This window comes from Scyliorhinus torazame, chromosome 15, assembly GCF_047496885.1.
Source record: "Scyliorhinus torazame isolate Kashiwa2021f chromosome 15, sScyTor2.1, whole genome shotgun sequence".
Classification (NCBI taxonomy): domain Eukaryota; kingdom Metazoa; phylum Chordata; class Chondrichthyes; order Carcharhiniformes; family Scyliorhinidae; genus Scyliorhinus; species Scyliorhinus torazame.
The window spans coordinates 170737379-170751257 of NC_092721.1; the positions used below are offsets into that span (position 1 = coordinate 170737379).

The 13879-nt window shown below is 48.6% G+C and overlaps 1 protein-coding gene and 1 long non-coding RNA gene across 10 annotated transcripts in view; one reads left to right on the forward strand and one right to left on the reverse strand.

The window, feature by feature from the left end:
- Positions 1-13879, reverse strand: part of LOC140391985 (F-box-like/WD repeat-containing protein TBL1X) — a 424525-nt gene that overhangs the window by 31552 nt on the left and 379094 nt on the right. For all 9 annotated transcript variants that reach the window (XM_072477106.1, XM_072477097.1, XM_072477098.1 and 6 more), the window contains 4 exons: positions 12080-12221; positions 8791-8854; positions 8607-8704; positions 2400-2460 (listed from right to left, as the gene is read on the reverse strand). In XM_072477106.1, the coding sequence (XP_072333207.1) occupies positions 2400-2460; positions 8607-8704; positions 8791-8854; positions 12080-12221 (365 nt within the window). The remainder of the gene's footprint in view (positions 1-2399; positions 2461-8606; positions 8705-8790; positions 8855-12079; positions 12222-13879) is intronic.
- LOC140391987 (uncharacterized) overlaps positions 12133-13879 on the forward strand; it is an 85907-nt gene continuing 84160 nt past the window's right edge. The window contains exon 1 of the long non-coding RNA XR_011935221.1: positions 12133-12237. This is a non-coding gene — a long non-coding RNA (uncharacterized lncRNA). The remainder of the gene's footprint in view (positions 12238-13879) is intronic.

The following is a 13879-nucleotide window of genomic DNA, read 5'->3' on the forward strand; positions in this document are numbered from 1 at the left end:
AAAATCCTTCGCTGGGCAACTAGAGTTGCGAAGGCCACAACATTGGCCTTCCACCCCTCCATCAGCTCCGGCGTTTCTGATACCTCAAAAATTGCCACCATCGGGTCATGCCCGGCCTCTACCCTCACAATCTTTGATACCATCCCAAACACCCCCTGCCAGTATCTCTCCAACCTCTCACAGCCCCAGAACATATGCGCGTGGTTTGCTGGTCCTCGTCCACACTTCTCACACTCGCCTGCCACCCCCTGAAAGAACTGACATGTTCACAAAAAGAAAACATTCATTCAAAAATCCATTTGAAAAACATTGCTTTTCTGACTTTCTCATAAAGCTGCCCATTTTGAATCTCAGCCAAGCCATAATGAGGCCATCTGGAAAAACATCATTCTGTTGATACAGTTGCCAAATGGCTTCATAATAAATCCTTGGCTGAGCTCCAAGAATAACTAATAGCCTCAGCCCAACAGGGGTCCGTTTACTCAGTTGCAAAAGGGAGTGCTGGATTTGTTTCACATCTTCATTTACTCGATTATGTCAAACCTTCTTTGAAGAGTTTTTCCAATGGTTGTGAGCTTATTTAAACAAAATTAAGTATGAAATTAATTAAAGGTGTCATCAATGAGACTTTGAATGATTGATGGTTTTAGGAAAATATTAGAGGGCAGTGATTTTCACATGGAATGCTGCATGCCTACTTCACAGAATCACAGTACTGTTACGTGCAGAAGCACACCATTCAGCCCATCTGCATCAGCTCCTCAATAAGCATTATGACATTATGTCATTCCCCTGCCTTTCCCCATACTCCTGCACATTGTTTCTATTCAAGTAATTATCTAATGCCCTCTTGAATGTCTCGATTGAACCTGCTTCTACCACACTTCCAGCAGTGCATCCTGGACCCGAACCAATCATTTGTGAAAAATTGTTTTTCCCACATAACATTTGCGTCTTTTGCAAACCACTTTAAATCTGTGCCCTCTTGTTCGATCATTTTTAAAAAAACATTTAGAGTACCCAATTATTATTATTTTTTCCAATTAAGGGACAATTTAGACTGGCCAATCCACCTAACCTGCACATGTTTGGATTGTGGGGCTGAAACCCACGCAGACATGGGGAGAATTTGCAAACTCCACACGTACAGTGACCCAGGGCCGGGATTCGAACCCGGGTCCTCAGCGGCGCAGTCCCAGTGCTAACCACTGCGCCACATGCCGACCAGTCGTTCGATCATTTTACGAGTGGGAACCGTTTCTCCCTATCTACTCTGTCCAGCCCCCTCATGATTTTGAATATCTCTATCAAATGTCCTCTTAGCCTACTTCTCTCCAAGGAGAACAGTCCCAACCGATCCCTATAAGTAAAGTTTCTCATCCCTGGAACCATTCTTGTAAACCTCTTCTGCACACTCTCCAATGTATTCACATCCTTCCTGTGGTGTGGCACCCAGAACTGTACATAATATTCCAGCTGTTGTCTACATAGTGCCTTGTGTAAGTTCAGCATAACCACTTTGCTCTTGTACTCTATGCCCCTAATGATAAAGCCCACAATACCATTTGCTTTATTAACTGTCTGCTTCACCTGTCCTGCCACCTTCACTGATTTATGCACAAATGTACCCAGTTTCTCTGCTCCCACATCCCATTAAGAATTTTACCCCTTATTTTATATTGTCTCTTCAAGTTCTTCCGACAAAATGCATCTCCTCACAGCTCTCTGCATTGAACTTCGTCTGCCACCTATCTGCTCACTCCAGCAACTTTCAACGTCCTTTTGAAATTCTACACTGCCCTCTTCACAGTGTGCAATACTTAATAATAATAACCTTTTTTTATTGTCACAAATAGGCTTACATTAACACTGCAATGGAGTTACTGTGAAAAGCCCCTAGTCGCCACACTCCGGCGCCTATTCGGATACACAGAGGGAAAATTTACAATGCCCAATGCACCTAACAGGGTGTCTTTTCGGGACCTGTGGGAGGAAACCGGAGCACCCGGGGGAAACCCACGCAGACACGGGGAGAATGTGCAGACTCCGCACAGACAGTGACCCAAGCCGGGAATTGAACCTTGGACCCTGGAGCTGTGAAGCAACAGTGCTACCCACTGTGCTACCGTGGAAGTTACAAAACTTCCAAGTTTTGTAATATTGTAAACTTTGAGATTGTCCCCTGCACACCAAGATCCATGCAGGGTCAACCTTTTTGGTGTCCAAAACGGAGGTTCCAGAAACAAAACATGGAAAGCTTGAATGACAACCACACCCCTTCTGATTGAATTACACAGAATCAATGTTATTTTATGCAACAACCTTGTAAACACCTGCCTAAACTACAACAGTCTTGTTCCTTAAAGGTTATCAAAATACATTGCATCGTTTCTTTTTACCTGAATGAAATGGAAATTGCTGTTTAGCTTCGCCTGTGTGAGCATCCCAAATTATTGTTGTCTGAAAACAAAAAGAGATTTTTAGTCTCAGCAGGAAATACAACAGGCTGGAAGAGGGTCTGAAAAATCAAAAACTATTTACGAGCAATTGACTGTGCGGTGCCCATACCTTTCATCAATTAAAAAATATATATATATATATATTTTATTCAAGATTTTTTGGCCAAACATAACAGTACGTAGTGTTTCTTTTAAACAACAATAAAGCAATATAAATAACAGTGGCCAGTTTTAAACAAATAAACAAATAATATATGAACAGAAAAAAAACCAAACTAAGTGGCAACTGCCTTGTCAAAAATAAATACTCTCCAAAGATACAATCCAACAGTCCAATATACATTACCTAAAACAAGTGCCTATACATATACAATAACATCCCTGAGAGTCCGTCCGATCCCCCCCCCCCCCCCCCCCCCCGGGTTGCTGCTGTTGTCTTCTTCTTTTCCATTCCCTCTATCTTTCTGTGAAGTAGTCGACGAACGGTTGCCACCGCCTGGTGAATCCTTGAGCCGAACCCCTTAGTACGAACTTAATCCGTTCTAACTTTATAAACCCTGCCATGTCGTCTATCCAGGTCTCCACACCCGGGGGTTTGGCTTCCTTCCACATTAACAACATCCTGCGCCGGGCTACGAGGGACGCAAAGGCCAAAACATCAGCCTCTCTCGCCTCCTGCACTCCCGGCTCTTCTGCAACCCCAAATATAGCCAACCCCCAGCTTGGTTCGACCTGGACCCCCACCACCTTCGAAAGCATCTTTGCCACCCCCACCCAAAACCCCTGTAGTGCCGGGCATGACCAGAACATGTGGGTGTGATTCGCTGGGCTTCTCGAGCATCTCGCACACCTATCCTCTATCCCACAAAATTTACTGAGCCGTGCTCCAGTCATATGTGCCCTGTGTAACACCTTAAATTGTATCAGGCTTAGCCTGGCACACTAGGACGATGAGTTTACCCTACGTAGGGCATCAGCCCACAGCCCCTCCTCAATCTCCTCCCCCAGCTCTTCTTCCCATTTTCCTTTCAGCTCATCTACCATGATCTCCCCCTCGTCCCTCATTTCCCTATATATGTCCGACACCTTACCATCCCCCACCCATGTCTCTGAGATCACTCTATCCTGCACCTCCTGCGTCGGGAATTCCCTCACCTGTTGCCTCGCAAAAGCCCTCAGTTGCATATACCGAAATGCATTCCCTTGGGGCAACCCATATTTTTCCGTCAGCGCTTCCAGACTCGCAAACGTCCCATCTATGAACAGATCTCTCAATTGTGCTACCCCTGCTCTTTGCCATGCTCCAAATCCCCCATCCATTCTCCCCGGAACAAACCTATGGTTATTTCTTATCGGGGACCGCACCGAGGCTCCCGTCTTTCCCCTATGCCGTCTCCACTGCCCCCAAATTTTCAATGTAGCCACCACCACCGGGCTTGTGGTGTATTTCTTCGGTGAGAACGGCAACGGTGCCGTCACCATAGCTTGTAGGCTCGTCCCCCTGCAGGACGCCCTCTCCAATCTCTTCCACGCCGCTCCCTCCTCTTCTCCCATACACTTACACACCATTGAAATATTGGTGGCCCAGTAGTACTCACTTAGGCTCGGTAGTGCCAGCCCCCCCCTGTCCCTACTACACTGCAAAAATCCCCTCCTCACTCTCGGGGTCTTCCCGGCCCACACAAAACTCATAATACTCTTCTCGATTCTTTTGAAAAAAGCCTTTGTGACCACCACCGGGAGGCACTGAAACACAAAAAGGAATCTCGGGAGGACCACCATTTTAACTGCCTGCACCCTACCTGCCAGTGACAGGGACACCATGTCCCATCTCTTAAAGTCCTCCTCCATCTGTTCCACCAACCGCGTTAAATTAAGCCTATGTAATGTACCCCAATTCTTGGCTATCTGGATCCCCAAGTACCGAAAGTCCCTTGTTACCTTCCTCAACGGTAAATCCTCTATTTCTCTGCTCTGCTCCCCTGGATGCACCACAAACAACTCACTTTTCCCCATGTTCAATTTATACCCTGAAAAATCCCCAAACTCCCCAAGTATCCGCATTATCTCTGGCATCCCCTCCGCCTGGTCCGCCACATATAGCAACAAATCATCCGCATACAGAGATACCCGGTGTTCTTCTCCTCCCCTGAGTACTCCCCTCCACTTCCTGGAACCCCTCAATGCTATGGCCAGGAGCTCAATCGCCAGTGCAAACAATAACGGGGACAGAGGACATCCCTGCCTCGTCCCTCAATGGAGCCGAAAATAATCAGACCCCCGTCCATTCATGACCACGCTCGCCATCGGGGCCCTATACAGCAACTGTACCAATCTGATATACCCATCTCCAAAGCCAAATCTCCTCAGCACCTCCCACAAATAATCCCACTCCACTCTATCAAATGCTTTCTCGGCATCCATCTCCACCACTATCTCCGCTTCCCCCTCTGGTGGGGGCATCATCATTACCCCTAGCAGCCTCCGTATATTTGTATTCAGCTGTCTCCCCTTCACAAACCCAGTTTGGTCCTCATGAACCACCCCCGGGACACAATCCTCTATCCTCGTTGCCATTACCTTGGCCAGAATCTTAGCGTCCACATTCAGGAGGGAAATAGGCCTATAGGACCCGCATTGCAGCGGGTCTTTTTCCTTCTTTAGGAGGAGCGATATCGTTGCCTCTGACATAGTCGGGGCAGCTGCCCCCTTTCCCTCGCCTCATTAAAGGTTCTCATCAGTAGCGGGGCCAGCAAGTCCATATATTTCCGAGAGAATTCAACTGGGAATCCGTGTGGTCCCGGGGCCTTCTCCGCCTGCATGCTCCCAATCCCTTTCACTACTTCCTCCGTCTCAATCTGTGCTCCCAGTCCCGCCCTCTCCTGCTCCTCCACCGTAGGAAATTCCAGCTGATCCAGAAAGCACATCATTCTCTCCTTCACATCCGGGGGCTGAGCTTCATATAATCTTTCATAAAATGTCTTGAACACTCCATTCACTCTCTCCGCTCCCCGCTCCATCTCTCCCTCCTCATCTTTCACCCCCCCCTATCTCCCTCGCTGCTCCCCTTTTCCTCAGTTGGTGGGCCAGCAACCTGCTCGCCTTCTCCCCATATTCGTACTGTACACCCTGTGCCTTCCTCCATTGTGCCTCTGCATTACCCGTAGTCAACAAGTCAAATTCTACATGTAGCCTTTGCCTTTCCCTGTACAGTCCCTCCTCCGGTGCCTCCGCATATTGTCTGTCCACCCTCAGAAGTTCTTTCAACAACCGCTCCCTTTCCCTACCCTCCTGCTTTCCTTTATGTGCCCTAATAGATATCAGCTCCCCTCTAACCACTGCCTTCAGCGCCTCCCAGACCACTCCCACCTGGACCTCCCCATTATCATTGAGTTCCAAGTACCTTTCAATACACCTCCTCACCCTTAAACACACCCCCTCATCTGCCAATAATCCCATGTCCATTCTCCAGGGTGGACGCTGTTCTTTTTCCTCCCCTATCTCCAGGTCCATCCAATGTGGAGCGTGATCCGAAATAGCTATAGCCGTGTACTCCGTCCCCGTCACCTTCGGGATCAGTGCCCTTCCCAAAACAAAAAAGTCTATCCGTGAATAAACTTTGTGGACATAGGAGAAAAACGAAAACTCCTTACTCCTAGGTCTACTAAATCTCCAGGGGTCTACTCCTCCCATCTGCTCCATAAAGTCCTTAAGCACCCTAGGTGCAGCCGGCCTCCTTCTGGTCCTGGACCTCGATCTGTCCAGCCCTGGGTCCAGCACCGTATTAAAATCTCCACCCATTACCAACTTCCCCACCTCTAGGTCCGGGTTACGTCCTAACATACGCCTCATAAAGTTGGCATCATCCCAGTTCGGGGCATATACGTTCACTAAGACCACCGCCTCCCCTTGCAATTTGCCACTCACCATCACGTATCTGCCCCCACTATCCGCCACTATGGTCTTTGCCTCAAACATTACCCGCTTCCCCACTAGTATAGCCACCCCCCTGTTTTTTGCGTCTAGCCCCGAATGAAACACCTGCCCCACCCATCCTTTGCGTAGTCTGACCTGGTCTATCAGTTTCAGATGCGTCTCCTGCAGCATAACCACATCTGCCTTAAGTTTCTTTAGGTGTGCGAGTACCCGTGCCCTCTTTATCGGCCCGTTCAGCCCTCTCACATTCCACGTGATCAGCCGGGTTGGGGGGCCCTATACCTCCCCCCCCCCTTGTCGACTAGCCATCTCCTTTTTCAATCCAGCTCCTCATCCGGTTCCCACGTAGCCGTATCTCCCCCCAATGGCGCCCTCCCGCCCCGACCACCCCACCCCAGCTCCCCCTTCTCCCCAGCAGCAGCAACCCAGTTAACCCCCCCCCACCCCTAGATCCCTCACTAGCGTAATTGCACCCCCCATGTTGCTCCCAGAAGTCAGCAAACTCTGGCCGACCTCGGCTTCCCCCCGTGACCTCGGCTCCCACTGTGCGAGGCCCCCTCCTTCCTGCTTCCCTGTTCCCGCCATGATTACCATAGCGCGGGAACAAAGCCCGTGCTTCCCATTTGGCCCCGCCCCCAATGGCCGGTGCCCCCAGCTCCTCATCCTCCCTCCCCCCCTCCCCCACGACATGGGGAAGAGAGAAAAGTTACAGGGTCGCAGGATTAACAACTTGGGAAATCATCTCTTCCCTCTTTCCCCCCCCCTCTTCACCCCACATATTCGCCCCACCACTTTGTCCCAAAGGTTCTTTTTCTAGCCCGCTTATTCCAGTTTCTCCTCGACAATAAATGTCCACGCCTCTTCTGCCGTTTCAAAGTAGTGGTGTTTCCCTTGATGTGTGACCCACAGTCTTGCCGGCTGCAGCATTCCAAATTTAACCTTTCTTTTGTGCAGCACCGCCTTGGCCCGATTAAAGCTTGCCCTCCTTCTCGCCACCTCCGCACTCCAATCGTGATATACGCGGATCACCGCGTTCTCCCACCTACTGCTCCGAGTTTTCTTTGCCCATCTGAGGACCATCTCTCTGTCCTTATATCGGAGAAATCTCACCACTATGGCTCGAGGAATTTCTCCAGCCCTCGGTCTTCGCGCCATAACTCGATAGGCTCCCTCCACCTCCAATGGGCCCGTCGGGGTCTCTGATCCCATTAACGAGTGCAGCATCGTGCTCACATATGCTCCGACGTCCGCCCCTTCTGCACCTTCGGGAAGACCAAAAATCCTTAAATTCTTCCTCCTCGCATTATTCTCCAGCACCTCCAGCCTTTCCACACACCTTTTGTGTTGTGCCTCGTGCATCTCTGTCTTCACTACCAGGCCCTGTATGTCGTCCTCATTCTCAGCAGCCTTTGCCTTCATGACCCGAAGCTCCTGCTCCTGGGTCTTTTGCTCCTCCTTTAGCCCTTCAATCGCCTGTAATATCGGGGCCAACAGCTCCTTCTTCATCTCCTTTTTAAGTTCTTCCACGCAACGCCGCAGGAACTCTTGTTGGTCAGGGCCCCATATTAAACTGCCTCCTTCCGACGCCATCTTGCTTTGTGCCTGCCTTCCTGGCCGCTGCTCTAGAGGATCCACCGCAATCCGGCCACTTTCCTCTCCTTTTTCCATCCGTGTCCAGGGGGGATTCCCTTCTGGTTTACCGCACAGTGTTTTTAGCCGTTAAAATTGCCGTTGGGGCTCCTATTAAGAGCCCAAAAGTCCTTTCCACCGGGAGCTGCCGAAACGTGCGACTTAGCTGGTCATCGCCGTGCCCGGAAGTCCATACCTTTCATCAATGATAATGAATTGGAAATGCGATGGCTCGGGTGTGAAAAATGGGTCCTTGATCTTCCATGTTACCAAGTTCCCAATCTCAGTTGCTTCACCAAGGGGGGGAACTCCAACTAATGGCCAGAGAGGTGTGGGGAGATTGCAAAAGTAATCATTACTGAGCTGCTGACATTCATTGCTCCATGGACAAGTCGCAAGTCCAGCAGCAAAAACCTGGGGACTAGTTTTCGCAGATGGGTGTGTTCACCAGGTACACAAGAGAAAATAGCTCAAAAAAAGTGCAGAGGGCCATCCGCTCAGAGGTTGGGATGATCAGTTATCTGTCACAAAAAAGGTCCAATATTTGCTTCTCTGCAAACTATTGCTGCATTTCATTCTTACCTTATCAACACCTGCGCTGAGAATACAGTTTCCCTTTCTATTCCATTTTAAAGCGAAGATGGGCCCTTTATGTTGTCCTAGGGTGCTTGCGAGGTTGCCTGAAAAATGGACATTCAAATTCAATGCAAAAATTCAATAGGAGTCTGGCATTTTAAAGATATACAGATTTGAACTCGTTACACACCATCCTTTGTCCATATTCTTGCGAATCCATCATATGATCCTGTGGCCAACAGTGTTCCATCGCTCTATAAAGAAACAAACATACAAGTAGTGACTTCCACCATGAAAAGACTGAGCTCATCCTTGTAACAAGAACAGTGGTCTGTAGTTAAGATACACCTTTAACATAATAAATACCGAAAACATTTCTCAGACGCTGGATAACAGTTAGAGAGATATAGAAAGAGACTGAAAGCCCGGTCCAAGAAGTAGGTTTTGAGAACCTTTCTGAAATTTTGAAATAGCAGGCCGGAGAGTTTCAGGGTGAATGTTCTTGATTACAGAGCAAGACAGCGGAAAGCCCTGCCAGAAGAGGGAGGGCAAGATGCAAAAGAGTTCAGAATTGAAAGAGTACAGAGGTCGCACTAATAGATTGGACTAGAGGACATTGTAGACAGAGATTGGACAAACCATGGCGGTACCTGTGAAAGATGACAATGATTTGGGATACAATGTGTCAGGGGACAGGGAGCCAATTTATTGAGACCAGGAACGATAAACCATTGTGAGATAGGATGAGGAAGTTGCAGGGTATGCATGAGCTGGATTTTATATACAGTGCGACTCAACATGCCAGTAAAAAAAAAAAGCAAAACTGGGATATATCAAGTCTGGATGAAGTAGAAGTCAATTATGGTGCAGAGATACAAACAGGCAGTCGTGGTGATGAACGTTATATAGCATTTTACGCTCATCTCAGAGTTGATGCTAGGTACCAGCTGCCTGCGCGGAGTTTGCGCGTTCTCCCCGTGTCTGCGTAAGTTTCCTCCGGGCGCTCCTGTTTCCTCCCACAAGTCCCGAAAGACGTGCCTGTTAGGTGAATTGGACATTCTGAATTCTCCCTCAGTGTACCCGAACAGACGCCGGAATGTGGCGACAAGGGGATTTTCACAGTAACTTCACTGCAGTGTAATGTCAGCCTACTTGTGACACTAATAAAGATTATTATTATTACGATGTGGAATCTGGGGCAGATTGTGGAATTCCACTGGGAGTTGAAGAGGATGATTTCAGTCTTTCCTGATGTTGCCTTGACCATTAATCCTCTAATAAAATGGAGCAAGAGGCCTGGCGCTGGGTAAAGTGGAGTGCGAAACCTTGCACTGATTAAAGTGGAGCAGGAAATCTGATGGTTAATGATGTGGAAAGGTAAACCAAATATTGTATAAAATGAAACAGGAGAGCTGATGCTAGATAAAGTGGAAGGATAAACCAAGCGCTGGATGAAGCAGATCAGGAAATCGGGTTCTGGATAATGTGTAATAGAAGACCAGATTCTGTAGCGAATGAAATAGGAGACCAGCCACAACATTGCCATTATAATACTCAATCTCTAGTCTCTGTAGAGTTGTTCACTTCAGGAAAACCAATGTTAAAATGTCAAATTGTCACATTAAGCGCGTGAAGTATTATGCTTCCCAAATGGCTCCCATCTACCACACCCTTTGAAACGGGCCAGAATTCAGGTTGATTTTGATTTTAATTCAGAGCTCCTGCCAGCTTTGGTCACATCACATTGTCTAATTCTATACTAAGGATATCATTAAAATATTAACGGCAGTCTCAAATGCTGGAAAGCTGCCCCATTACATCACGATTGCAGTTGTGCAGAGTGGATGTAGACTACAGCACATGCACTCACAACAGTCATATGCAAGTCCAGCCATGAATTTCACCTTCCTTCGCAGGGAAAATTAATTTAAGACCGTAATCCAGCACGGGGGCGCAGTGGATCGCACTGATGCCTCCCAACGCCGAGGTCCCAGGTTCGATCCCGGCTCTGGGTCACTGTCCGTGTGGAGTCCCTGTACACATTCTCCCCGTGTTTGCGTGGGTTTCGCCCCCACAACCCAAAAGATGTGCAGGGTAGGTGGATTGGTCACGCTAAATTGCCCCTATATTGGAAAAAAATGAATTGGGTACTCTAAATTTATTTTTTTAAAAGACTGTAATCCATATTAACATGGTGCACTAAGGCACCCTTGCCAGCAGTTTGGTCTGACTCATCGCCGAGATTAGAGTAAGCATAACTGTTAATTTCACAAGTGAGGGTTCAAAATGCGCTTGCGCACCTCAATTTAAAATTCTCCTCATTGTTTTCAAATTCTCTCCATTTGCTTACCCCTCCCAATCTCTGTAATCTCCTACAGCATTCCAAGATATCAGCACTCCTCCAATATTGGCCTTTTGAGCATCCCCAATTTTAATGTCTTTGCCACTGACAGCCTTTGGCTGTCCGGGCACTTAGTTCGACACTCTCCTCTGCCTCTTCAACTCTTTTTCTTCATCTAATTTTTGGACACCTGCCGTACTACTTCCTTAAGTGGCTCAGTGTCAAATTCTGTTCGATAACACTCTTACGCTGCACCTTGGGATGTCTTCCCACATTAAAGGCACTACACCAATAAAAATTGTTATTGGACTTCACAGTTCAGACTGGGAAATCACTCTAATATTTGTGCATTGATGACGAATCCTAAGGGTATGAATTTAAACCAATGAGTCCAGCTGAAAATTCATTTGCAGAAACACATTTATAGCTAATAATGAGGGGCTTAAGTAGGGTGCTCTGTCCAAGGGCCGGTGCAAACCCGATGGGCCGAACGGCCTCCTGCACTGTAAATTCTACAATTCTTTTTTTTAAATAAATTTAGAGTACCCAATTAATTTTTTACAATGAAGGGGCAATTTAGTGTGGCCAATCCACCTAACCTGCACATCTTTGGGTTGTGGGGGCGAAACCCCTGCAAGGACGGGGAGAATGTGCAAACTCCACATGGACAGTGACCCAGAGCCGGGATCGAACCTGGGACCTCGGCGCCGTGAGGCAGCAGTGCTAACCACTGCACCACCATGCTGCCCTAAATTCTATAATTCTAACCCAAAGATGTGCAAGGTACGTGGATTGTCCACACTAAATTGTCCCTTAATTAGGAAAAAAAAAATAATCGGGTACTGTATGAACAATGTATTCCACATTGTGGGATTCAAAAGATGTTTGAAGAATTTTGTCAAAGCAAGGTGTTTTTCAGTAATTGGTCTTTTTCAACCCAGAAAAATATAAACACTCCGCACCATTTTGTAACTCACTGACATACAAAGGCTACTTATTTGAGAGCATTATATCAGATTCCTAATGAAGTTAATGTGTGTACTTGCGAAAATGAAAGATTGAGTTAATGGTTAATAGGTTTCCATTAGAAGGAATCACAAAAGGGTTACTAATTGGTTTTACAACCATAGCAACTTACATTCCAGTCGAGTGATGTAACATCCTTATTGCTAGGAACGTCTTGCCCGCCTTCTCTGATACAATGCCTCAGTACTAATTGTGTGGGGCCACTGTTGCTGTTTTCATTGAGGTTCCATATCCTTGCAGTCGAGTCTCCAGAACTATAAACATAAAAAGGTACTTGTTAAAATTTCTCCCACACCCCTTTTTATAATCGCTGTTTCTAATTTGGGGATTTGGCTTTCCTAAAGCAGTGACGACTCACACATAAATTATAAAGTCTCTGAGTGTATGATGGGGGAGGAGGGGATGGGGAAACGGCAAGTTCTACAGCCAAATCTTGTTACACCACAAGGTGGCAAGCTGGTGCCACATGTGGTTGATCACAGGTTCAGTGCTCCCAATCTCGCTCATCTTGTTGTGGTGATACCCCAGTAGACACCATTGTCAGAAAAATTACACCATTGTCCACATTATGATCATTTATTTTGTTTTATCAAAACCTCTCCCTTATTTAAATAACTCTGCTTAACAGTTCTTTGGTTAGCACTGCTGCCTCACAGCACCAGGGACCCAGAATAGACTCCAGCTTTGGGTGACCAACCCTAACCCTAACTCTATCGATATACACATTCTCCCCGTGTCTGCGTGCGTTTCCTCTGAGTGTTCTCACAGTCCAAAGATGTGCAGGTTAAGTGGATTGGCTATGATCAATGTGCGGGGTTGTGGGAGAGGGCAGGGGAGTGGGCCTGGGTAGAACGCGCCTTCGGAGGGTCAGTGCAGACGCGATGGGTCGAATGGCCTCCTTCTGCACTTCAGGAATTCTAATGGGTTTCCTATTTATATGCTTACAGTAAAACAGAAATAGCTTTTGGCATTTTCCCCTGATAATTCTAATTAATGGCTGATCTTGGGCGAAATTCTCCCCCAACGGCGCGATGTCCGCCGACTGGCGCCCAAATCGGCGCCAATCAGACGGGCATCGCGCCGCCCCAAAGGTGCGGAATGCTCCGCATCTTTGGGGGCCGAGCCCCAACATTGAGGGGCTAGGCCGACGCCGGAGGGATTTCCGCCCCGCCAGCTGGCGGAAATGGCTTTTGTTGCCCCGCCAGCTGGCGCGGAAATGCGGCGCATGCGCGGGAGCGTCAGCGGCCGCTGACAGTTTCCCGCGCATGCGCAGTGGGGAGAGTCACTTCCGCCTCCGCCATGGTGGAGGCCGTGGCGGAGGCGGAAGGGAAAGAGTGCCCCCACGGCACAGGCCCGCCCGCGGATCGGTGGGTCCCGATCGCGGGCCAGGCCACCGTGGGAGCACCCCCCGGGGTCAGATTGCTCCGCGCCCCCCCCAGGACCCCGGAGCCCGCCCACGCCGCCTGGTCCCGCCGGTAAATACCAGGTTTAATTTACGCCGGCGGGACAGGCAATTTCTGGGCGGGACTTCGGCCCATCCGGGCCGAAGAATTGAGCGGGGGGTCCCGCCAACGGGCGCGGCCCGATTCCCGCCCCCGCCCAATCTCCGGTACCGGAGCACGGTAGCCTTGTGGATAGCACAATTGCTTCACAGCTCCAGGGTCCCAGGTTCGATTCCGGCTTGGGTCACTGTCTGTGTGGAGTCTGCACATCCACCCCGTGTGTGCGTGGGTTTCCTCCGGGTGCTCCGGTTTCCTCCCACAGTCCAAAGATGTGCAGGTTAGGTGGATTGGCCATGATAAATTGCCCTTAGTCTCCAAAATTGCCCTTAGTGTTGGGTGGGGTTACTGGGTTATGGGGATCGGGTGGCGGTGTTGACCTTGGGTAGGGTGCTCTTTCCAAGTGCCGGTGC